Here is a 25,611-nt window from a genome sequence, read left to right as displayed (position 1 = left end):
TTGTTTCAGAGGTACAGGTCTGTGACTGTTGAAGTCCTTGTTTTTAATGGTGTTTCTTTCTAAGCCCCTTCTTGTGCATGAAGCATGCTTTGCATTTGACCTTACCGATCGCGCCCTACTTGATTCTGGTGCCTTCTCTTTCTGTGGCTTTGGTCATTTGACTTCACGTTCTGCCTCGAGTCCATTTCCCCTCTCTCTGGACTAACCCCAACTTTAGCAAGGAGGAGTTTAAGTTTTAAAACAGTACACTGAACTTAGTACTTGTGTCCCAGGAACTGGGCCCTTGCTTTATTCTCGACTTAACTACTGGTCAGAAACCTCCCAGTACCTTAGTTCTTTTGAATTTAGGTCATGCCTGGATCTCCCCAGATGCTAAAGTCTGGCCCTGCAGAGCAACCTGGTGACTGAGGCTGTCTCTAATGCCCAAGCATCAGCTGCTCCTGGCCCCCATCTCTGCTCACTGCCCTACCTGGGCTGGGACATCTTGACTCTGTGTCCCTTAACGTCCAATTATCTGGGGTCTGAGGTGCAACCCCCTTGGACAGTGATCTGGCCTGCTAGTGCGGTTCCTCTTGACAGTACACTGAGTCCTGACCTACTTCTTCCCAGTCTGCTTTAGCCTGCTGCAGTAACTGACGGCTGCTGCCAGAGCTAACGTTACTCTGAGTTTCTTGTGCGCTGATAAGCCTTTCCTCCTGTAGCTCCCAGCGTGGGCGGCAAGTGTGAGGGAGGGATGGCTGTGTCAGGAGGCTTCTGGGGAGCTCAGGGCCGCACTGCCCAGCCAGTCAAGGACTGTTCTGGCTCCTCAGAGCAGTGTCCTAGTGGCTCAGCTGTCCTGAGGAAGGGGGAGAGATGGAGGAGCTGGTGGGAACTTGAAGGTGCTCCAGGAACCTGGACCCCCTGATGCCGCCATTTCCCCTCTCCCAACTAGGTCTCTCAAAGAGTCTACTTGTCGCCATATATGTCAAGGTTGGAGGAGGAACCTAGCTTTGCTTCTGTCATATATTAGAAGCACAGTAAATATCTACTGAACAAAAACAAATTAAACTACTGTAAAAACTGCTGCCTCAACATTTCACTTGGCAATTAATCATGCATTTTTTGTGATAACACTTCTTCTTTCTTGAAGTGTTACTTAAATTTACTCAAAAACATTCATTTAACAATTAACAAAACTTGACCATGAATCAGGTTATTCTACTATAGATGCTAAAAAAAACACAAAGATGGCTCCTACCATCAAGGGTATGCTCATAGCCTAATGCAGGAAACACAAGAAAGAGAAATTATTATACAGTGTAAGAAGTCCATAGGGTTATGGTAGCAGACCACCTCTTTGGGGAAACTGAGGAAAATTCATTTCGCCTGAGTTCAAATTTGGATATCGTCTCTCCAAGCAGAATCTAAGATATTTGAGGCATCTTGGAGTATTCTTTTATTCTTCACACCATAGTACCTAGGAAATAGTAGGCACTTAGTAAACTGATATTGATTTAATTTATTCAATTCCTAGCTATAACCATACATTTCTGGAATATGTTTATCACTGATATTTAGTATAGAGTTTCAACAATAAACTTATTCCAATTTCCTTAAAAAATGATACAACAAAGCTAGTGTTGACTCTTAGGAGGGATTACAGATTACACAAAATAAACATGATTCTTTTAAATATCTCCATTAAATGCAAGAAGAGATGTGTCTACATTTAAAAAACTGGGATATTGATTCTGATGACATCTTGCATCTTACATAAAAGAACTATCAATTCAGACCACAGAATCAGATATAATCCCACATTCTCTCTCTGATCATGACACTATACAGTATTTCTTAAGATGGTATGGTTGGCATTTATAATAATATCCAGTAATAAAACTATGGGGTATTCCTAATAATATTCCTAACTTTTTTGAGTGAAGTCCATGCATTACTCATTTTCAAATTCACTTCATCCAGTGAGTCTATACTGCTTGTATGTTTGTTGAACTCACATCCTTACTATATTCTCTTATTTGCTATTTCTGATTCTAAACCAAGCTCTAATAAGGCAGTTCTTAGGGAATATTTTGGAACAAACGTGCTGAGTTTCTTTCTTTCACCAGCTTCAGGAAACGATGGAGTTAAAGGGGCAGGGCAGAAAATATATGTTATTATTTTTTTTATTATTTTGAATACGTGTTGGTTTCTTAAATCTTAGAATCTATTACTGAATTATCAGGAACTTCCAAACTTATCCAGTGTCAACTACATATGGGGTATTATGCTAAATATTTTCACATACTTTACCTTCTTTAATCCTCACAAAAACCAATTACAGGTCTGAGGAACCTAAGGTCCAGAGAAACTGTTACTTGTCAAAGATCACATAAACAGAAAATGAAGTTACTGTATTTGAACCAAGGAATGCATGCCCCAAAAGAATCATTTTTTCACCCTACACCATACTACTTCATTCAACTTAGTTTATTATACTCCATTTAATAAACGTCTACTGAAAATGTAATGCATGCCATGCCCTATGCCATAAAACAGGATTGAGAAATAAAAAAGATATGGCTTTCATTTTCTAGGGGTTAAAGTCTACCGATCATGTGGGAAAATGAATTCAACTCAATATTCAAAGAGAATTCCAAACCAGAGTGCAAGGCATTCTAGGCCCCTAGGTGAGAGAAGACATCTAAAAAGGCACAATGGCCTTGAAGTGCACATACCACCTGCCATCTTTGGGGCTCTGTAAGCAACTTGACAAGACAGGAGCCAGAACATACGGAGATGTGGGGGGAGAAGACACCTCCTTGCACACACCAAATTTTAAGGAATTCAACGAATCTGTCCATTCGCCATTGTTTTAAATTCTCTAGAAAAAAAGAACGAAGTGGCTGTTTGACTGAATTCATCAGTTTATTACCTAAGTCAATAGTTGAATTCAGTGGGGAAAAAAAAAGCCTGTCCCTAATTCCTTGTAGACATAGCTTTGGGTTGTTTTGTAGCTGTAGTCAGGGAACTATTGCCCTGGTGCAGAGATAGAGTCACATGGAGATCCATTTCCAAGGTAGCTTTTGAAGTTGAGGGGCTTTGCTTGCTCAATAGAGTATACAATTCACTTGCATGGTTGAGTTGGCAGATACAGGCTCAAGACTGAGCTCCTCAGCTTTGATGTTCTGTAAAGTGTCCCAGGATGACTTGTGGAAGGGCACTTACAGTAATGTCCTAATTCTACGTGCTGTACTGGACATTTGTAGAGCATTACCACTAAAGAGCAAAGGATGATGTGGTTGCCACTTTTACCTCCATACTGAGGAGGTGATAAAGACTGGATGTTTTAATAATAGGCCAGAATGTCTTAAACTTCTGAAAGATGCAGGGAGTTATTTCTACTCTGGAATATGTCAGACAGCATTACCATTAAAGGCAAACTTACTTGAATTTAGGTTAAATGATTGTTTATTGGTGGACCTCAATTGGGACTCTATGACCCAGATGAAACGCCACCAGCCTTATCTGACTGCAATTGCCAGAATAGTCTCTCACTCTTTGGAGAAAACAATGATTTTTACTATAAGCTACAGCTATCTATCTACATGAACCAATACTCTATTGAGACTGTATATTCCTTGAATGCAGTGGGGCCCACATCTGATTTATTTTTTTAAGTAAATGTCCCTCAGCACTCATAAGCCTTGCCGACAACAGGCACTTATTAAATCATTATTGAATAAAATTTAACAATGCATGCCAGAGTTTTGATGGTAACTTGTTTTTATGATAATCAATATCTTTATTGAGGTTCCGATTTCTATAATAAATAAATGCTTACTTATGGGAACAGAAAATCACAAACAAATTCAGTCCCTCTCTTGGGCTTCGGGATGGAAGTATGTGCAAAATCAAACTTGTACATGTAAGTCAGCTTTTAAAGTATAGGCAGGCATCTGATGCAGAAGTGTTTCACTTTTTACATAATTTTGCAATTTGCTATGTTAAGTGTAACTTTATGAAAAGAATGCTTTCACTTCCTTCTCTTCCATGATAGTTTTTGGCAGACGAATGAAAAATATGTAAATAAAACTTTTACACACTTGTTAGCAAATGTTTCCTAGAATGTGAAATATACTGTAATAGCTAGGGAAGGTATCAAGGGGCTTGTGCTGATTACATGAACACTAATGTTCAATAATCAAGAGAAACAGTATTTCAGGATTCTCCGAATTCAATTCAATTCAATTCAGTTCAATTCAATTCAATTGAAATACTTGTAAAACTGGAATACATTAGCTTATATTCAGAATTAGTTATGCAATCAAGATCTTTGATCGAACATCCTTTCTCATTTTGGTAATTCAGGTCTACTACTCTTTATATTTGGAAGGTCTATTGTTTTTAAATGTCGATGGAGAAATACCCTACAAAAGTAACTTCAAATAAGAAAGAAGTCTTTTCTCATTTACATACCTGCATTTCTTTAGAAAAACCTCTGTATTTTTTAAATTTCAGAAACTGAATGCCAAGTAAACAACAATCATTTTAGTCATGGTTTCAAAATGCTGCCACTTTCTTTGTTAAATAATGTACAAATAATCTAAACTGTTTAAAATTACTATTTTAGAAGAGTCAATAGTTTTGCTTAAAAACAAGATAGCAGATTTAAGAAAATGGTCGAGTTCGTTTTTATATGCCTTAGGAATAAGACTCGAGGAAAAAGATACTACGGTGTAAATTACCTGGCCTTTGACCTGGGAAAGCTATTGGACCTCTCTCTCTATTTCTTCACATGCAAAATGGGAATAATAACACTATCTACTTCACAGGGTAATTTTGGAAATTAAAAGAGATAAAATAAATGCATTGTTAACACTCAGGGGATCTTGGCTATTTTGGTATTTAACTGTAAAAATGATAGGGAATTTTTTCCTTCAATTTTAGGTAGTATACTTTAAATTCCCTGTCTTCGGTCCTTCTTAACTACATACCCACTTATCTTGAGAGGCGATACAGCACAGTGGTTAAGAGTGTGGACTCTGGAGCCAAAAGAGATGAAATTTCACTGCTGCTTCCCCATTTAACAACCCTGGGCAAGCTACTTAATTTTTATGCCTCACTTTCCCTTCTGAGAAATGGCGGTAATAATGGAACCGATCTCAAAGAGTTGATGTGAGGGCTGAATGTGTGGCTCACAGCATGCTCTCAGTAAGTCTTAACTATAATTTCCCACAGACAAAGGGAATTTGTATATGGTAAACTGAATACTGTATTGATTCTGGCACCTTTTTCCCCCAATCATAAGCCCAAAGTAGAGAAACTGTGGACCAGAACATATTTTGTTGTTATAGTACAAATGAGGAAATATAATAGATTTACCATTAGCTAATATGGTCTAAATATATTCTATAAACAAACATGTAAATGTGTCATTTATGCTAATACAACACAACACAGTACACCAAATCACAGGTTGTCAAGCTGATTTCCCACTGTACTTTATATCCTTTTTATGAATCTTAAATTCTACTGTAGAGAGGGCAGAGTTTATGAGGAACTAAAACAAGTTCATTGCAGCTGGTATATAGCATTCAAGGTAGCGAGTATTTGGAGATGAGGGTGGAATCGTTAAAGAGGGGTAGACCAAGAAAGACCTTGCAAGCCATGTTTAGGACTTAATCCTATAGGCAATGGGAAGACATTAAGAATTTGTGTGTGGGTGTGTTTGTGCGTGTGCGGGTTTCCATCTATTCGTTTTTTTTTTTTTTTTTTTTACAGGTTTACTGCGAAATAATGGACATACATAGCTATATTAGTTTAAGTGTAGTGTACAGCATAATGGTCTGATTTACATATATTCTTAAGTGATTACAGTAGGTTCAGCTAACATCAATCTTCTCATACAGTTACAATAAAAAGCAAACAAAGAAAAAAGGAAAAAAAATTTTCTCCTTGTGGAGAATTCGTAGGATTTACTCTCTTAACAACTTCCCTATATGTCATACAGCTGTGTCAGCTGCGGTCATCATGTTCTACCTTCCATCCCTAGTACTTATTTATCTTATAACTGGAAGTTTGTTATCTTTTGACCACCTTCTTCCAATTCTCCCTTCCTCACCCTCTGCCTTTGGTAACTATAAACCTGATCTCTTTTTCTATGAGTTTTTTTTTTCTTTTTAATTTCACATTTAAGTGAGATCATACAGTATTTTCTCTGTCTGACTTATTTCAATTAGCATAATGCCTGTAAGGTCCATCCATGTTGTCTCAAATGGTAGTAGGACTTGCTCTTTTTCCCTCGCCCTATGGCCAAGTAATATATATATATATGCACATTTTTTTTGATCCATTCATCCATTGATGGGCACTTAGGTTGTTTCCATGTCTTGGTTACTGTAAAAAATGCTTCTATGAATATGGGGGGTGCAGATATCATGTTGAATTAGTGTTTTAATTTCTTTTGGATATATTCCCAGAAATGAACTTGCTGGATCATATGATAGTTCTGTTTTGAATTTTTTGAGGATCTTCCATACTGTGTTTTCCATAGTTGCTGCACCAATTTACAACCTAGGAACAGTGCACAAGGTGCCACTAAGAATTTTTAAGTACACACAAATAGATCTGGGTTTTCCAAATGTCATTCTGGCTGTGTCATGGAGAATGAATGAAGGGGACAAGAGTGAGAGACTCAAACGAATAATGGATGGTGCCCAGGTTTTCTTGACTAGGATAGAAGATCCTGGAATGCAGAGATTGTACACAGTCCAAGGGTTCCAAACACATCACCCAGACCAGTGCCTTACATATACTTGGTAGAAAAAGTCCTAAAAGGTGTGTGGAAGTAGTGCCTGAAGCATCATTTTTTTAAAGAAACACAGACAATACTATACTAAAAGATTAGAAAATCATGACACACTAGATGTAACAGTAGAGAAATGTAGCCCTGACCATGTATCATTCCAATCACTTATTTCCGCAATTAAAAATAAGCATGTTATGAAGAAGTCCTGGAATCCTGTAATTCTAAGAAAAAAGGCATAACTGGAATATTCTGAGAATATGGTGGCAGTGACACTGTTGTTTTTGCACCTGTATAATAACATGTAGCATAACCCAAACCCCCCTAACAACAGCCAGCCAGAGAGAGACGACAGCATCCAGAAAACAGAAATGACAGTAAAAAAATAAATCTCAGAAATGAAACTAGACTAAAATATAAGAATGAATAAATAGGATGGAGAATAGGAGAAGATAATGAAAAATAGGATGCAAAGTATAAAAACATTAAAAATAAGAGAGAAAAAGGATCCGGTAAGTGACAGCTATAAAAGATAGGTAAAAAAGATCCAGTATATGTGTAAGAGAAACTTCTGAAGCAAAACCAAAGCGATGAAACGATATAAATATGAAAAGCTATAATTTGAGGAAATCTTAAAATTTATTTCAAGAATAATAACAACTACCTTCGGAAAGAGCATACTTCATCCTTGGGAAAAAACACCTAGAATGACCATACCAGAATACAGTCTATTCAAACTCTTGGGCTTTAAAGAAAAGGAAAATATCACTGAGCATCCAGGCAAAACCAAGTCACTGAAACATGAAAGAAAACCAGACTCTAGCAGACATTGAAAACAATGTTTTATATAGACAATGCAGGAACCTATTTATTAAGGAAAGAAGATAGGAACTATGGATTGTAAATCTGGCCAAAGTGACCTTCACAGGTACAGGTCACAGAAAAACCCTTAATAACATGCAGGAACTCAAGGAACACTGTCCCCATGAGCCCTTCCAGAGGAAAACAAAAAGAATAGAGAAGCACTGACTTCAGATCCGATGGGGATCGTTAACATTATATTTGCTGAATTTATACCAAATGAACTGAACTAGAACTAAAACTGAATCCAAAAAGACAGCACAGGATGGAATGGTTCTATGCTTCAGGCAATGTACACATAGTACACCTATCGAAAAGGGGAGAGAAATGAAAAGTATATAGGAAAATAGGATGAGTTTGCTGACTGGTCTATAGGTATTAGCAGAGTATCATTTACTTCAAATCCCGTCCTTGGGAGAGGAATGAGAAGGGCAAAAGAGGTTACTAGCGGACTTCAGTATAGGTCATAGTAGGGAACCAACAGCCTCCCCTGCCCAAAGTATTAACGTAAAGGTAATTATAGAAAAAAAAAAAAAGTCTTCTGAAATGTCAAATATTATTCTAGGGGGCAAGTAAGAGCAAGGAAAAGGAAAAGAAGAGAGGGAGGAAGATCTGCTTATCCTCTAATATAGAAAGAAGAAAAAAAAGAGCCAATGGAAGGATAAACCACAAATAGAACAAAAGAGAACAAGAGCTACCTGCCCCCTGGTTAGGGGACAGGGTAGAGGCTAGAATTCTTTGAAAATGATTTTTTTTGGTGGAGATTTGATTATGGAACCTGTAATGATTTTTATGTCATTATATAACAAAATTAAATAATTTTTTTTTTAAGATTTTATTTATTTATTTGACAGAGAGAGACACAGCGAGAGAGGGAACACAAGCAGGGGGAGTGGGAGAGAGAGAAGCAGGCTCCCCGCAGAGCAGGGAGCCCGATGCGGGACTCGATCCCAGGACCCTGGGATCATGACCTGAGCCGAAGGCAGTCGCTTAACCAACTGAGCCACCCAGGCGCCCCTAAAATTAAATAAATTTTTAAAGAGAAGTCTCTGAATATTAAAATGAAACTAAAGAACCTAATGACACATTGGTATATCTATACTTAGAAACTATTTCAAGTGACTTTATTTATTTTTAAAAAGATTTTATTTATTTACTTGAGAGAGAGAGAAAGAAGCAGACTCCCTGCTGAGCAGGCTCCATCACAGGACCCGGAGATCATGACCTGAGCCAAAGGCAGATGCTTAACTGACTGAGCCACCCAGGTGCCCCTCAAGGGACTTTAAAACACAGGAATTGACTACATATTCCTTGTGAAATATAAAAGAATTATCAAACAAGGGGCGCTTGGGTGGCTTAGTTGGTTAAGTGACTGCCTTCGGCTCAGGTCATGATCTCAGGGTCCTGGGATAGAGCCCTGCATCGGGCTCCCTGCTCAGCAGGAAGCCTGCTTCTCCCTTTCCCACTCCCCCTGCTTGTGTTCCCTCTCTCGCTGTCTCTCTCTCTGTCAAATAAATAAAAAAACCTTAAAAAAAAAAAGAATTATCAAACAAATGGGAAAAGGAAAAATTTTAAACTGTTCTTACAAATTATTTTATTTGATGGTCATGATGATATGGTGATTCTGAGACTGCTGTGTGTATGACTGGTTAGATAAAAGGAATACAGCTGACCCTTGAACATGGATTTGAACTGCACGGGTCTACTTATACAAGGAATTTTTCCAATAAATACAGTAAGTACTCTCAATGTATTTTCTCATCCTTATGATTTTTTAAAAGGATTTTATTTATTTATTTTAGTGAGAGAGAGAGAGCGTGAGCAGGCAGATGTGCAGAAGGGGAGGGAGATGGAGGGGTAAAGGAAGGGGAAAGAATCTCAAGTAGACTCTGCACTGAGCACGGAGCCCCACCCGGGGCTCGATCTCACAACCCCTGAGATCATGACCCTGAGATGATGACCTGAGCCGAAACCAAGAGTCGGACACTCAACCAAATGAGTCACCCAGGTGCCTCTCCCTTATGATTTTCTTAATAACATTTTTTTCCTTTAGCTTACATTATTGTAAGAATACAGTACATAATACAGACAGCACACAAAGTATGTGTTAATCGACTGTTTATGTTATCAGTAAGGGTTCTGGTCAACAGTAGGCTATTTGTAGGTTTTTGGGGAGTGAAAAGTTATCAAAGAAATTTTGACTGCACAGGGTGCGGGTGCCCCTAACCTTCTCACACTGTTCAAAGGTCAACTGTAATTGTTATGGTGTGATTGAGAGGTAGTATTTTCAATGTTGAAAAAAAGATTATAATCAATGATGGAGAGTACAAAAATACTCAAGTCTTGAATTTGAGTCAGGACTATTAGTATGAGCCCATATGTTTAAAAAAAAAAAAAATCCTAACTCATTTCATTAAAAAGGGCTAGAAATAATGTTATCTCTAACATCCAGATTGTAGTTTCTAAAACTATTTCCATTCTTAAAGAAATGGCTGATTCTTGGCCCAGGCCAGAAAAGGTCCAAGGTAGCTTTGAAAATGTAAACATACCAGATGGCAAGGAAGAAAGGAAAGACCAGTAGAAAGGAAACAGACTCAGGAACCAATATAAATAATCCTCCATTGCCCGAACGAAGATGGTCCAATTTTAACATCAATTAGGATAATAACTAATGAACTGAAACACAGCAAATATGTTTAAAATAAATGAGTTAAAAACAAAATAGAATCACGTTTCACTGGTCACCTTTGGAAAATGTAAGGAACCAACAATTAATTCTGAAAACTGATAACCAAGGGAAGAGATCAAGTATTTATCTTGCGTTTCCTACTTGTGCCTCGAAGTAATCAAGTAGTTGAAGCGGGGGAAATTTTTAACAGAAGTAATCCAACCAATAGGCAAAAGTGAAATGACAGAATTAACATATCACCATTCTGTAACCCTTAACGAATGAATTTGGGATCATTATGGCTAATCAATCACAGAAAGAGACATGGAAATGAGAAATAGAAGATACCATCTCTGAAACAGTCTTGGCCCAAACAGCGAAACAAAACAAACAAAACAACCTGAATCTAATCAATTCTCTAGATTTAAATACCAATGACAGGAAACACGAGGGACAAAAGGTAGATGTCCAATAACACAATGTGGATAAAATCAGCGACACTCCTTAGAGGTGACAAACTTCATAGAACAACCAACCTGATTTCTGTAATCAAAAACTTTAAAGGAAAAACAAAGGCTGGGGGAGGGCATATTTATAAATTAAAGGGAACTTTTTAAAAGAGATGTGTATCAACCAATTATAAGAGACGGACGTCATTTGGATCCAAATCCAAACAATGTATAAAATAAAACATTACAAAATAACTGGAGAAATGTGAATATCAACTGTATATATTATTATATATTAAGAAATTATTGCTCTTTTAATAAATGTGGTAATGGTACTGTGGCTTTCTTTTTTAAGATTTTATTTATTTATTTGAGAGAAAGAGAGAGAGAGAGACAGAGAAACAGCATGAGAGGGGAGAGGGTCAGAGGGAGAAGCAGGCTCCCCGCTGAGCCAGGAGCCCGATGTGGGACTCGATCCCAGTACTCCGGGATCATGACCTGAGCCGAAGGCAGTCGCTTAACCATCTGAGCCACCCAGGCGCCCTGTGGCTTCTTTTTCTTTAGAAGAGGCTATTATTTTTTAGAACATACTGATAACATTTCAGTTGAAGTAGTATGATAGATGGGCTTTGGGGTTGGAGGAAAGGGTGGGTAGGGATACAGATGAAACCCGGTTGGCCATACACTGATAATTATCTAGGCCAGTTGAGAGACACATTGAGTTTATATTTTTCTCCGTATTTCTGCTTTTGATAGATTTTCCATAATAAAATATTGTTAAAAACTGCTTTTACCATCCTGACATTGTAAGAGAAAAGCATCCTTTCAACTCTTAAAACTGCCAGTATGAAGTCATTCTAGGTTTTCAAATCTTAGTGACACTCTCCGTAATTTTTAAGTGATCAAACTTGAAATTAAATTAAGTTATTCATGACGTCTGATGTCTTTCAGTTTGAGTACACCTCTGGACTGTAACTTGATGTAAAAAGATTACAGAAATCTCTATCTGAAGTTTATTGTCCTTAGAAAGGATAATGCATAGTTTTTATTCCATCTTTCTAATTAGTAATTTAAGCATATGTTCAGCATTTAACTCTAAATGTTTGCCTTTTCCCCAAGCTCAAAGACAGCTGTCCAAGATTTGAATGCCAGAAAACATTTAAATATCAACATCTGTTGAATTATGTTAATTTAGTGTAATATAATTGGGCATGAGTTGGAATTGATCAGAAGTATATGAAATAAACAAAGTAAATTCCCAACAATATCTTGGTATACAAACAAATCACTACAGAGCGATGAAAAATATTTCTGAAGAGAAAGGGCAAAGAAAAAGACTAATTATAAAGAAGTAGATGCTTTTAAAAATATAGTTCTAACTCTATGAGACACTATTTTGTGATTTTTAGATTTATTTTTAAATTGCCTCCTAATTGAAAGGTAATTAAAATCAAATACAACAAGTGATAGTTAAGTGTTTAATATTTGAATATTTTTATAAATTATTAAATAATTTATACTTAAATAACAACTACTTATATATGCAGTAGCTGTTTTAGACTGCAGGATGATCCCTGTTATATTATGAGCAGTTAAATATGTCAAATTGCAAGAGTTGGTATAATTTCTTTTCTACAGACACAAAATAGTATTTTTAAATTCAAAGTGTTGTCAATGCGGCAGATGAATTTATGAGGTTTATTCTCCAGGCTGTAAGGTACAAATTATCAAGTAGGAGCTGTTGTTTATTGTATTGCTAGTTTAAAATCTTAACTTTTACAGCAATTCTTTTACTAATAAATTAGGAATGCTTGATGTTTTGGGGAGTGTTCTGGCACATATACGCATTGGATGATCAGATCCTCAGACGTACCCCTAATGAAGTTATAACCTGGGCAGCATGGGGATACACCTGTTGTTAATATACGGTCCTGTGGGTGGACCTCCCCTTGGATGCTCCAAGGGGAAGCATCTCTGGGAGTTAAAGGTTAGTTTTGTGTCCATGGCCATTTAATCACAGGACCAATTTGGAGAGTGCCAACTGTGAAACAGACACCTGTCTGAAGGAAATGGACTCCACAAGACAAATTTACTGGAAAGCTTTCACGTGCTATTTTCCATTATTAGTGACCATGGCCAAATTCCACTGCTGTTCTAGAGGTGAGAGGCTGTGCATACTTTTAGTTATGTGAAAACATCTAATTATCTACCAGATTTCAAGAAAGCATTGTCATGAATGTTTTACCAGGAAGTATTTGATTGCTTTTTTAATTTACCACGCACTGGATACATTACATAGCTCCAAACGGCAAATCCCTTTTTTTTGTCTGTGTGGGTTACTCTTATTACCCTGAAAAGCAATCTCTCAAAATTCTAATTGGCTGATAAGTAATTTTATTTAGTATAGTCACAATTTAAAATAACTCCCTATAATCATTAGTTTAAAATTTTGGCAAGGAAAGTCAGAATTTCTAGATGCCAAAGGGACAGAAGGCACGAGAACTGGCAATTTGAGACTAGTGCCTTTTTTTTAACATACTAATTTGGTCATATAGTATAAAATAGATTAAATTCCTTAAAAATCATTTTATGTTGTATATGTGGCTTATTTCCAATTATGCTACTATAAATATCCATACCTAGAAGCTATTAAAAATTTTTTTAAATTAGAACACATATGCAATTAAATGTGTTCCAATTAAACAAATATAGAATGTATACATTCTTATTAAAGGGAGTATGTAAATATATTCTATGTGTTCATTCATGCATTTGTATGCATTAATTAAAAAATCTAAGACACTTTTCTATCTGGAGGATTGGGTGAGCTTTTTTAAGACAATGAAATTTAATGCTAACTTTAGGTTTAGAAAGTAAAAACAGTAACACACTAGACATTTTACTTTTAAAATTAATGTTTAAAAGCATTTTCAAGCCATTATGTTGGGCATATAAAGTACATAAAACATGAAATGTTAAGTGGTGTAAGTTGCTTTCAAGTATGGTCTTGAATCACTATTTTAATATGACAAAGGAGGATTTGTTTTAAAATCCTAAATCTGTTAACATAGGATAGGTAACTTCTCATCTTAAAAATTAACATAAAGCATCACTTACTTTTGTCAATACGTTTAATCTTGTTGATACATTTCTGCAAAAAGCAACACTGAACAAATACAGTCCATGTCATTAACCAGTACTCTAATGAACAGTTATCCTGTCCCAATTTATTAACAGCTGCTCAAAAATGTAGTAATTAATAGTTTCATTTATTTTTGGCAAACCTACAAAATGACAAATAGTTTTGTATCTGTTGCAAATGAGATCTCCTTCTCCAATAACAGATGACACTATGGGGAAGACTAAGCAAACTCCATCCTTGAACATCTTTTGATCTTTAGAAGATCAAATAAAGAACAGCTATAATTCTATTTGTTACAGCTACAACACAACACAGTGATTTGTATCATCATATGAAAATGAATATGCTCTGTATTAAAGTAAATAGAAATGTTCTTCTAGCCTGATGGAAGAAGGCTGACATGAATGTGTTTTTGTGTGAATGTGATGGGATTTGTTTTGATTCTCTGATGAAATCTATTGTCATTTTTTTCATTTTAGGAGACTCTTTACTACTAATCAGGTAAGATGACAGAAAAAAAAAAAAGGTTGATTTCTTCCTCCTCACTATTAATTGCTAACATAAGAAACAGAACACACAGTATCCAGGGATTATCAAATTATTTGACATTAAGTAAATGAAAAATGTAATGCTACTAAAAACTAAGTAAAAGTGAATTAACACATGTTTTTAAAAGACATTTTATTCATTATTATTATTATCCTTTAAAATTTGTATTCCCTCATTTTTTAAAAAATTGTTTTTATTTATTTATTTGAGAGAGAGACAGAGAGAGACAGAGATAGCAAGAGAGAGCATGAGCGGGGAGGAGAGGGAGAAGCAGACTCCCCGCTGAGCAAGGAGCCTGATGCGGGGTTCGATCCCAGGGCCCTGAGGTCATGACCTGAGCTAAAGGCAGACGCTTAACCAACTGAGCCACTCAGGTGCCCATAAAAGACATTATAAAATATTAAACAGAATTGAATAATATCAACAATAAAAGTGCTTTTACTTAATTTCAAATTATATATCAGACAGTTGGATGATTTAGCGTTTGTGCCTCCCCAGAGTAAATGACAGGACTCATGTAAGTAAAGAAGTACAGCAGATTAAAAACAACAACAACAACAAAGTCAGATCTAAAAGGAAAGGTATGACATGATCTAAATAGCTCAATAAAATTGCTGTCAATTTTTGTCAAACTATCAGTCTTTTTTTTTGGATTCTTAGAATAGTAAAGACTAATCATAAATATAAAGAGGTATTTAAAAAAGCAAGACTTTTTCGAGAATGGCACGTCACTCAGAATCAGGCATCACTTAACGCATGTTTTACTGACTTTCAGTTTGGGAAGCTATATTGAACTTTCTGGTACCAACCAAAGGTTATGACACGAGAAACAATATGAACAATAATAATAATAATTTAATTGGAGTTTTAAATGAGGTGAAGGCAGAGGAAAAGAACTTCCTAACTTTGAGAAATATAAAATTATATTTGACTACTGAAATAAAAAAATGGAAGGTTTGGGTATCAAGTCTGGAATTTAAGAGAAAGATATGGGTTGAAGAAATAAATCTAGATGTCACTGCTCTTTCTAGAAAACACTTAGATGCACTGCCCCAAGGTTTAGCTGAGTGAGTGTGAATGTGTGTATGTGTGTTTCACTTTGGCTAATAACCTAGTGCATGCAATGACCACTCAAAAACTATGCCTGTTCATTAGTAAATATTGACAGTGATAGGGAGTGAGTACTGGTTTTCAAAAATTACAGTTGTGTATGCTTTCATGCATTTATTTCTTGAAAGAATTTTGTGTTTCCCTAAGTTTTTATTAATGTTTTCAAAGGTTTCAAGGTATATACGGAGATGCTCATTCAATATTAGATGAGAAATAATATACAATAAACCTAAGACAGAATGCCATAGTAGGAAAATGGATAGAGAATTCTGAAGAAATGAAAGGATGCCAGAAAACAGAACCTCACAGACTAATCAAACGGAAGCATCAGATGGGAATAATCAGTAAGATATAAGCAACACGGATGAATGTGAGATAGGAAACACACAACTTCAAGGACTGCAATGCAAAATCTTGGGCAAACACATCAAATAAATATAAGAGGATAACGTTATGATGAAAGTTTTTCACACCATTCAATATCTGACACACCTGCTATATGAAAAGGCTCCCCCCAGGGAATAAAAATGGAGCAACAAACTAAAAGGAAGATGTGTAAGACTAATGTCGTTTGAATCAATGAGATGACATTATAGCTCTGTTTATAATTAGAGTTTGTTTATATTAGTTTACATTATATCTGTGTTAAGAATCAGTCAAAAGTTTGATTACAGGACCTGTTGAGTATCACGTCTGAGAAGGAGAATGCTAATTATGTTTACAATAAACATATGAACAAATAAAACACTTTCATATTTCCTTAATAACTCTCTGGATATGATGGAATGATGTGTTACGCTGAGCACTGCTGATGGCAGCTCAAGTGCGGAAGGATGTGTGGGGGGTGAGAAGCCAGTTACGAAATCCAAAGGAACAGGGACGCCTGGGTGGCTCAGTCGGTTAGGTGTCTGCCTTCGGCTCAGGTCATGATCCCAGAGTCCTGGGATAGAGTCCCGAGTCAGGCTCCTTGCTCAGTGGGGAGCCTGCTTCTCCCTCTCCTTCTGCCTCTGCCTCTCCCCCTGCTTGAGCTCTCTCTCTGACAAATAAATAAAATTAAAAAAAAGAAAGAAAGAAAGAAAGAAATCCAAAGGCACACCTGCCCTTTTCAGAGGAAGAAGCACAGGCCCCCTTGAAAAAGAGTCCGTTGTTGATGAGGTAGAGCTTCCCTGGAGAATGGATTGAAATTATCCAAGTAGGTTGTTTGTTTAAAGGAGCCTTTCATAGGTTGTCACCTCTTTGGCACTGTTAGATGTAAGACAGCCTCAGAGTTGGAAAAGACACAATTCCCCTGCCCCCGTCACCGATTTAAAGAGCCTACATGAACACGAAAGTGGGTGTGGCAAAAAAGGAAAAAACGCCATAAACTGGGTATATAGAAAACCACCCAACTGCATTACAGTTAGTGGCCTCGGTAAGTAAGACCCTGAAACCCGGCTACGGAGGTCTTGAAAACTGCCCTGCGGAGCTGAGGGTGAGATGTACCACCCTCCACAGGCGGAAGCCATACTGTGCCGAGCTCCAGTGACTGGAAGGCCTACCTGAAGAGCACGCTGTTGGCACACGCTTCAGAGTCTCAGCTTTGAGTCATTAACAGCAGACCCCTGGTGCATTTATCTTTTCTTACCTGCCTGCTATGTTTTGGGAGTAAATGATCCCAAGATTTACTGGTTTAATGCATTACAGTTCTCTTCTCTAACCTTTATATTTCCCACAAGTTGAGAAAGGGAAGTGAAGTCACTCATCTAAAAGGGGTAAGAAAAGTCAAGACGATATTGAAAATACTAGAAAGAAAACGGCTTTCAAGACAGCAACACAGAAAAATACATATAAATAAGGAAGGTGAAGAATTTTTTAGTCTTGCAATTAATAAAACTTGTAACAAAAATTAAACTCGAGTAAATCTTTCTCTCCTTGTGCTTATTTCACCTTCACAATTTGCGCTATGCCTCACACAAATGTTACTCGTAAAGACACAAGAAAATAAACTGCATCCACGGAACAAGACACAGAGGATATCCGAAAGGAATGCTCAAAGAACAAGGTGAGCTCTTGGAAATGAAAATTGTAAGAGAATTCTTTTTAATTGATAAAAGGTTTGAGACATCACATTGATAAAACTGTCCAGGAATCTTTGAAGACAACAATATATAAAAGAGACGTTAAGAAAACCTGGAGGCTCACTTGAGGGCACTTCCAACATCCAAATCCTAAGAGAGGAGGGGAAATGGAAACCACAGATAGGAGCAATGCCTTCAAAATCCTGAGGCAAAATGTCTCCCAACAGAATTCCATTCCCAGCTGAATCAATCAATGTAAGACTAGAAAAAATAGATTTTCAGACATGCAAAGTGCCACAGATTTAACCACGACTCTTCTCTTTCTCAGAAAGCTCAGGAAAAATAATGGCGTGGGGTCCAGGGAACAGGAAATCCCCTGTAGGAGAGATGAAGGACATCCCGAGGATGATAATGAAGAGAGATCACGGGACATCCGCTGTGCAGCAGATGCAGACAGCAAACAGTTAAGAATGGATCTGAGAAAGCGATGGCTCAAAGAGGGAGGCCACCCAGAAAAAGAATTGAGAGGAACTACACTTCTGTGTAGAGGTGGTTGATGAACAGGGGTGAGGCACACAGAAAACAAAGCGAATGAAAAACAAGACAGTTATCTCCATGACAACAGGAAAGTGATACATCTATGAATAATATTTACATACATAATCACATTAATGCAAACAATGAATATTGATTTGGTCTAACGATTATGATATACCTACTAGAAAGAGAGAAATGCAGATATGGGGTGCATGCATGCATGCGCGCGCGCGTGTGTGTGTGTGTGTGTGTGTGTGTGTATAGGACGTACAGCCGGAAGTCAGTAGGTTATACCAAAGTAAGAACTTCAAGAAATAGTAATATAAACATGTAATTTGGGTTGATACTAGAAGAAATGGCTGAAAGGGTTGAAAGTGATTTCCTCTGGAGGGTGAAATTGGAGAACGGGGAAGGACAGGGCTGGGGCCTGCTGTACTTTGTCATAAGTCTTATAGAATGATTTCGGGGCGCCTGGGTGGCTCAGTCGTCAAGCGTCTGCCTTCGGCTCAGGTCATGATCCCAGGGTCCTGGGATCGAGCCCTGCATCGGGCTCCCTGCTCGGCCGGGAGCCTGCTTCTCCCTCTCCCACTCCCCCTGCTTGTGTTCCCCTCTCTCCCTGTGTCTCTCTCTGTCAAATAAATAAAATCTTAAAAAAAAAAAAAAAGATTAAAAAAAAAAAGTCTTATAGAATGATTTGACTTTCTAAACTAGGTACAAGAAAAATAGGATAAAAAAATAGTTGAACAAGTGCTTAGAAAACACACAGGTGGAAATAACAATACCATACTTGAAATAAGAGCTAATATTTGAGCTCTTCCATTTTAAATGCTTTATAGGCACTAACTCATCAATTCCTTACAACAGTGTTTATGAAGTGGATACGACTATTTTCCCTATTTCACAGATACGTAAACTGAGGGACAGAGAAGTTAAGTATTTTGCTCAGGATCACCCAGTTTATAAGTGGTGAAATGGGGACTAGAGTCAGATACTCTAACTGTAGAGGTCCCCACAAGGACTCAATCAGAGCACTTTACTGCCATATAATCAATTTTAAGTGCATTCTACAAATATCTTATGTAATGAATATTTATTGCCCATGTATCAGGCATTGTTTTTGGTACTGGTGATACACCAGTGAGTAAAGCAAAGACCCTGCTCTCATGGAGCTTAAAGAGATTGTCCCTGTAACAGGGACAATCAGGAAGACAGATCAATCAGAGTCTGATGGGTTTGGTGGAGAATGAGCCTCTTTTACATTGAGCAGAGACTTGAAGGAAATGGGGAGCAAGCCATAAAGATAGCTGAAGGGAGAGGGGACAGCATGTGCAAGGGCCCTGAGACATGAGTGGGGTTGGTGTGCTGGGGGACTAGGACAGAGGCCCCTGTGCAGGAGGGGGTGAGTAAGAAGTAAAGTGGGAGATGATGTCAGGGAGGAAGCAAAAAGGTCTGGGCCAGGTCACAAACAGCCTGGAAGGCCAACATAGAGACCTTGGCTTTTACTTGAAGATTTTATTTATTTATTTGAGAGAGAGAGAGGGAATGAGCGGGGGGGGGGGGTAGAGGGGAGGCAGAGGGAGAGAGAGGGAGAGAAGCAGACTCCCTGCTGAGCAAGGAGCCCAACGCAGGGCTCGCTCCCAGGACCCCAGGATCATGACCTGAGCTGAAGGCAGACGCTTAACCAACTGAACAACCCAGGCGCCCCCCAAAATTTTTTAAAAGATCTTGACTGAGGTGTAGTTGACATAAGAAAAATGCACAGTTAAAGTGAACAACTGGATAAGTTCTGACATAGGTCTATACATGTGAAACGATCATCACACTCAAGATAATGAAGATATCCATCATCCCAAGAGCTTCTTTATGCCCCTTGGGAACCCCTCCTTTCAGTTCCTTCCTGGCCCTGTCCCATGCCCATGCTATACAACTCATCTGCTTCCTGCCAATTTAACATGCTATTGCTGTCCACTATTTTAGATTGTCTTTTTTTTTTTTTTAAGATTTTATTTATTTATTTGACAGAGAAAGACACAGCGAGAGAGGGAACACAAACGGGGAGTGGGAGAGGGAGAAGCAGACTCCCTGCTGAGCAGGGAGCCCCATGCGGGACTCGATCCCGGGACTCCAGGATCATGACCTGAGCCGAAGGCAGTCGCTTAACCAACTGAGCCACCCAGGCGCCCAGATTGTCTTTTGATAAGGCCTATGAATCACACGTCTATATAAACAATGGTTGTTTACATTTACCTACATCTTTATCAGTTTATTGGTTCTGCATTCATTCTTGGATCTCAGACTTTTCTTGCGAGATCATTCTTCGGAAACACATCCTTTATAAATTCTTCTAGCCGATGTCTGTTGGTAGTAAATGTTCTTAGTTTATGAAAATCTGAAAATGTGTCTACTTCACTTCTGTACAGAAAGACGTTTTTCTAGGTACACAGTTCTAGGTTGTCAATGTATGTTCACTTAGAACTCTGAAGATGAGTCCACTATGTTCTGGTTTCCTTGTTGCTACAGAGACATCTGATGTATAGCTACCAGTCCTTTGTAGACAATTTGTCCTTTCTTTCTGGATTCTTTTAAGATCTTCTCCTGTTTTTGGTGTACTACACTATACTACTAGGTGTGGATTTCTTTTTTCTTTTTTAAAGATTTTATTTAATTATTTGAGAGAGAGAGCAAGTGAGAGACAGCACGAGTGGTGGGGAGAGGCAGAGGAAAAGGGAGAAGCAGGTTCCCCGCTGAGCAGTGAGCCCAACGCAGGGGTTCGATCCCAGGACTCTGGGATCACGACCTGAGCGGAAGGCAGACGCCCAACCAACCGAGCCATGCAGGTGCCCCTGGATTTCTTTTTATTTATTCTACTTAGTATTCATTGTGTTTCTGTATGTGTATCTATGGATTTATAACTTTCACCAGCTTTGGGAATTCTTAGCCCATATCTCGTTAAATATCGTGTGTGTGTGTGCTAAGCCCTTCTATATTCTTTATCAAAGACTCTGATTAAATATATCTTAAGACTTTTTTCTGTGTCTCTTAACCATTCTCATTTTCCCATCTCCTTGCATTTCTATGCTATATTCCAGTCTATTTCTTTGGCCACATCTCCATTTCACTAATTATCTCTTTAACAACCATATGTCTCATTTCTAACAATTACATGGTTTTTTTTTTTTCCATTTTGCCTGATTAATTCCAATAGTGAGCTGTTGCCTGCTCTTTTTATTTCTATAAATATTTCACTTATAGTTATTTATAAACTATATACATTTTATACAGATTATTGTTCTAATTTTAGGAGCTGACCTTCTTAGGGGTAAATACATTGGTTTTTATGTTGACTATCACTGATGGTCAACTTATATGTTTGACAGTTTTTGATTGTCTAAATTAGGTAGGCATGCTTAGATACGATTTACATTCGCTTCTTCAGAGATCGAGCGGGTTCTCAGTTGAGGTTACTTTGTACAACATTATACCTTAAAGCTCTCTTGCTTGCTTGGGAAAGTTAAACACAGCAGCTAGCACCCTACCAATGGGAAACCATGGGATGCTGTTTATCTGAGGTCGGTTATCTTGTTAAAAATCCCAGGGCGGTAGTTCTGATCAATATTCTGATGGCCATTTTCATCTAAATAAAAATTAATTCTTCAGAAACACCACATGCAAAATTTGAAAATATACATCTAAAACAACCGACTGGGACAAATTCTTTCTGTTGAAGGAAAAAAAAATAACTGACTCAGCAATATAAAAACGATTAAGAACCCAGAAGCACTTCTTAAGAAGATTATATTTTCTATAGACTCATTTATACATTATTAGAATATACATGTTGCTCTCTCATAAGGTCTAAGTACCATGTAAGTTTAGGGGAAAAGATTAATTCTACTTTTTTAAATGAAAAAGTAAAATGATCATTCTAAATCTTGACCTACTATTCATTAGTTAAGAGAAACAAAAATTTTCTTTTCTTTCAAAAACTCACTCTTTATTTTTCACCCCCTTTTTAAAAACAGAAATAAAATGCCATCTCTCTATTCATTACTAGTAATCCTGAAATAGATTCTAATAAACAATGGGTGAAATATTTCACACTGGCTCTTTAGAAGGCAACTTCAAAGGCAGCTCAGCTGTAACTCATCCATTCATACTGGTAGGGGGAAAAAGAAGGCACATGACTTAATGAGCAGAATTAGAAGTGATTCTGAATGGCTTACCTGCTGCCTGTTTTCACAGAACAGTTTTTCTTGTGTCCTCTCTCAGCTCGGTTATCTCTCAGAAGCTGATGCTATACAAAGTGTTAAGACAAAGTTGTAGAAACAAAAATATTTTCATTATATTATTTTGTAAGTCGAAGGGTGTTCCTCCCACGCAAAGGGACACCATTTGCGCACTTGCGTTGACTTTTTTTTCCCCCTACTGGTTTCTCTCACAACAAAGACCACTACTCTTACTAGAGATGCCCCCGACACTCTTGTAACAAAAGTGTTAGCAAGGGCTGCCAATCCAACGGTTCCCTGACAGCGAAACCGCTCTGACAGTCAGTTAAAATACAGCCAGAGCTGGAGGTTCTAGAACTCAGTCTTTATCCTAGTTCTCTGGAGAAGTCCTGGTTAAAGTAACATAACCTCTTGCCAATGGCCTCTACCATTGCGTTCAGCTGTGAATTTTTTGAGACTGTCATTTATGCTGACATGAAAGATCTAATATTTTCTCTGTATCTACGGACCTAACATGGTAAAGAAACACACTTAAAACATTCGTTTTCAAAGAAATTATTGGCTTGGAAATATATGATTAGAAAGCATGTATATACATTTGATTGCCTCCTCAAAATGCCTCACCATCCACTTCCTTTCACACTTGCTTTATCCTAACTAATTGGAAAGAAAAAAACTCCGAGTAGTCAATACTCTTTACTGTGTGTTTGCTCAAACTGTAGCTTATCTTATTTATGCAGAAATATAATTATACACAAGACTGGGCCAAAAAGAAGTTGCATAGCATATTAGAAATTAACCCTAACAAAAACAGAAATCTTAAAAGTACTAATGCAGGATAGATCTAGGTTCTAATCCCAGCTGTGCCTGTAACTAACAAGTTACTAGGTTTTAATAACAGATTTGCCATTTACAAATTGGGTAGTCTTAGGCTAAGTACCTAACCCCCAGGCCTATCTGTAAAACGGAAATAGTATTATCTACTGATATGGTTGCCATGTTACACAAGATAAACCAGGTAAAATGCTTAGTGCTATGACCAAAACATAAGAAGTGCTGAGCAAAACGGATCAAATGCTACCATTATGATTATAATTAATGAGCCTGGTTGTCAGTGGGTATTGTCTGACAAGTATCAATACCTTTTTATAAAAAACTGCTTTAAACTATTTAATGACATTATTTGGAATCAATTATTAGTGATATCTGGCCATCTTTGAGAGGAAACAGAACTTAATCAGATCATCAAGAATGTAGTTAGATCATTTATTTATTCTTTTAGGACTGTCTTAACTAAGTATCTTAAATTTCTCTTAAATATCTCCTTCTTTCCTTCCCCACCACCACCATCCTAGTCCAGACCATCATTTTCTCTTACTTGCAATGGCCTCCCTCCAGACTCACTCCTATCCAATCTATTCTCCACACTGCAGCCAGTAATTCTAAGATTAGATCTGGTTACATTACTTTCTGCAGATAAACCCCAAATCTTGTACAAGGCTTTCATGGCCCTTCATAATTTGATTACATTTCTCAACTCCTAATTTATTATGCTTCCTCCTACCCCAACCTAACCTTCCTACTTTTTTTTCTTCTTCTTCTTCTTTTTAAAAATTTTAATTCCAGTATAGTTAACATACAGGTTCTATTAGTTTCAGGCGTACAATATAATGATTCGACAATTCTATACATTACTCAGTGCTCATTGCGATAAGTGCACTCTTCTTCCTCTGCACCTGTTTCACCCAACCTTCCACCCACCTCCCCTCTGGTAATGGTCTCTAACCCCCTTCTTCCTAAATTACATATCCCGCCATACTGAACTTTTTAGTTTGCGGTGTGTACCACATTCTCTCTCACCTTTGGCCCTTTGCTTCCAGTCATTCATTCTGCTTGCATCTTCACAGTCCAGCACAGTGTCTGGTAGAGTTTTAGTGCTCAATAACTATTTGTTGAATGAATGAATGAATGATTGAATAAGTGTAATAAAGAAATAGGGAGTGAGATCTAGTATCTGATCGGTAGCTGAAGCACTATCTCATTATTACCATGTATAGAAAATGGCAACCATTTATCTTAAGTCCATTAATCTGAAAGTGTTTCAATTTAGAAACACTTCGTACCATGAAAACGAAATTGTTTCTGAAAATAAAAATAATTAATTACTTTGGCATTTCTAAGTCTAGTGCCTTTTAAAAACATATACAAACCAACATTTGTGACACAGATAGCCAGAGGTGAGATGATAAAATCTCTACGTCCACCTGAAATTAATAGTAGCGGGTAACTAACTTTTCTAATTCTAAGATAAACGACAGATACGTGAACGCTGTTTCTGCAGTTTGTGTTAAAACAGTTACAGCAAAGAACTCAAAATTCCAAACACAACGTTCCGAAATAAGAAAAGAATTCTACAGTTTAATTTTGAAAATGCAACTATAATGACCAAAATAAATATTAGGCTGTACCTACTAGGTCTGGATAGTTCTCAGAGAGGCTACCACTTGCATCAACTTAAATGAGATAGCGCCTTCTCTGAACTCTGATGTAGAGCTCCTTCTATGAGATTCCTATAAGAATTTCTTCTCTTCCTCAAATTTATAGTTTTGATGGGCTTTGTATATAAAAGGAGACAAATATCAGAATTATTTAATACATATGCTTCTATATTAAAAAGCTGCATCACAAATTTCCTCACTTTATCAATAAAACTATAAATCTAGGTGCATCTTTGCAAATTTAAAATCAACCCAAGATAAAAAAATACAAACTCAGATTTATGGGTCATGAATCCAGTGACTTAACAGAGGAGGCTAGATCTTTTAAGGGGCAAAGGAGAAAAAATTAATCCAGAATGTTATTAGAATAGAAAACATGTATTTATATTTGAAATTCTCAACACATTTCTGCTATGCCCCAAAGAATAAGAAAAAGGATGGCAGGGTGGGTTGGGGTAGGGGGCCCAGTCAGGTCGTGAGTTCATGGTCAAAGACACAAGGATCCTTGAGCTCTGCTCTACTAAGCGAGAGTAGCTCATCAGGTTTTGAGAAATTACTCTTCTTACTGATAATTCTTCTGTTTCCTTGGACTACTATCAGTGTCACAAGTGAGGTCAATTTTCAAGATTCTGACTCAACCACGTCAACTCTGATTAATAACAGAACTTCTGAATATGGTGCGAAGTGCTTCTTACCTTCCAACTTTCAGATTGCTGGACTTAGGCCAGAT

The 25,611-nt window shown here is 37.4% G+C and overlaps 1 protein-coding gene across 2 annotated transcripts in view; it reads right to left on the bottom strand.

Annotated features, from left to right (window-relative positions):
* GPATCH2 (G-patch domain containing 2) overlaps positions 1 to 25,611 on the bottom strand; it is a 170,620-nt gene that overhangs the window by 18,725 nt on the left and 126,284 nt on the right. For both annotated transcript variants that reach the window (XM_021698396.1, XM_021698397.1), the window contains exon 8: positions 22,381 to 22,451. In XM_021698396.1, the coding sequence (XP_021554071.1) occupies positions 22,381 to 22,451 (71 nt within the window). The remainder of the gene's footprint in view (positions 1 to 22,380; positions 22,452 to 25,611) is intronic.

The sequence above is a fragment of the Neomonachus schauinslandi genome, chromosome 6 (genome assembly GCF_002201575.2).
Source record: "Neomonachus schauinslandi chromosome 6, ASM220157v2, whole genome shotgun sequence".
Classification (NCBI taxonomy): domain Eukaryota; kingdom Metazoa; phylum Chordata; class Mammalia; order Carnivora; family Phocidae; genus Neomonachus; species Neomonachus schauinslandi.
This window is presented reverse-complemented; position numbering and strand designations above follow the sequence as displayed.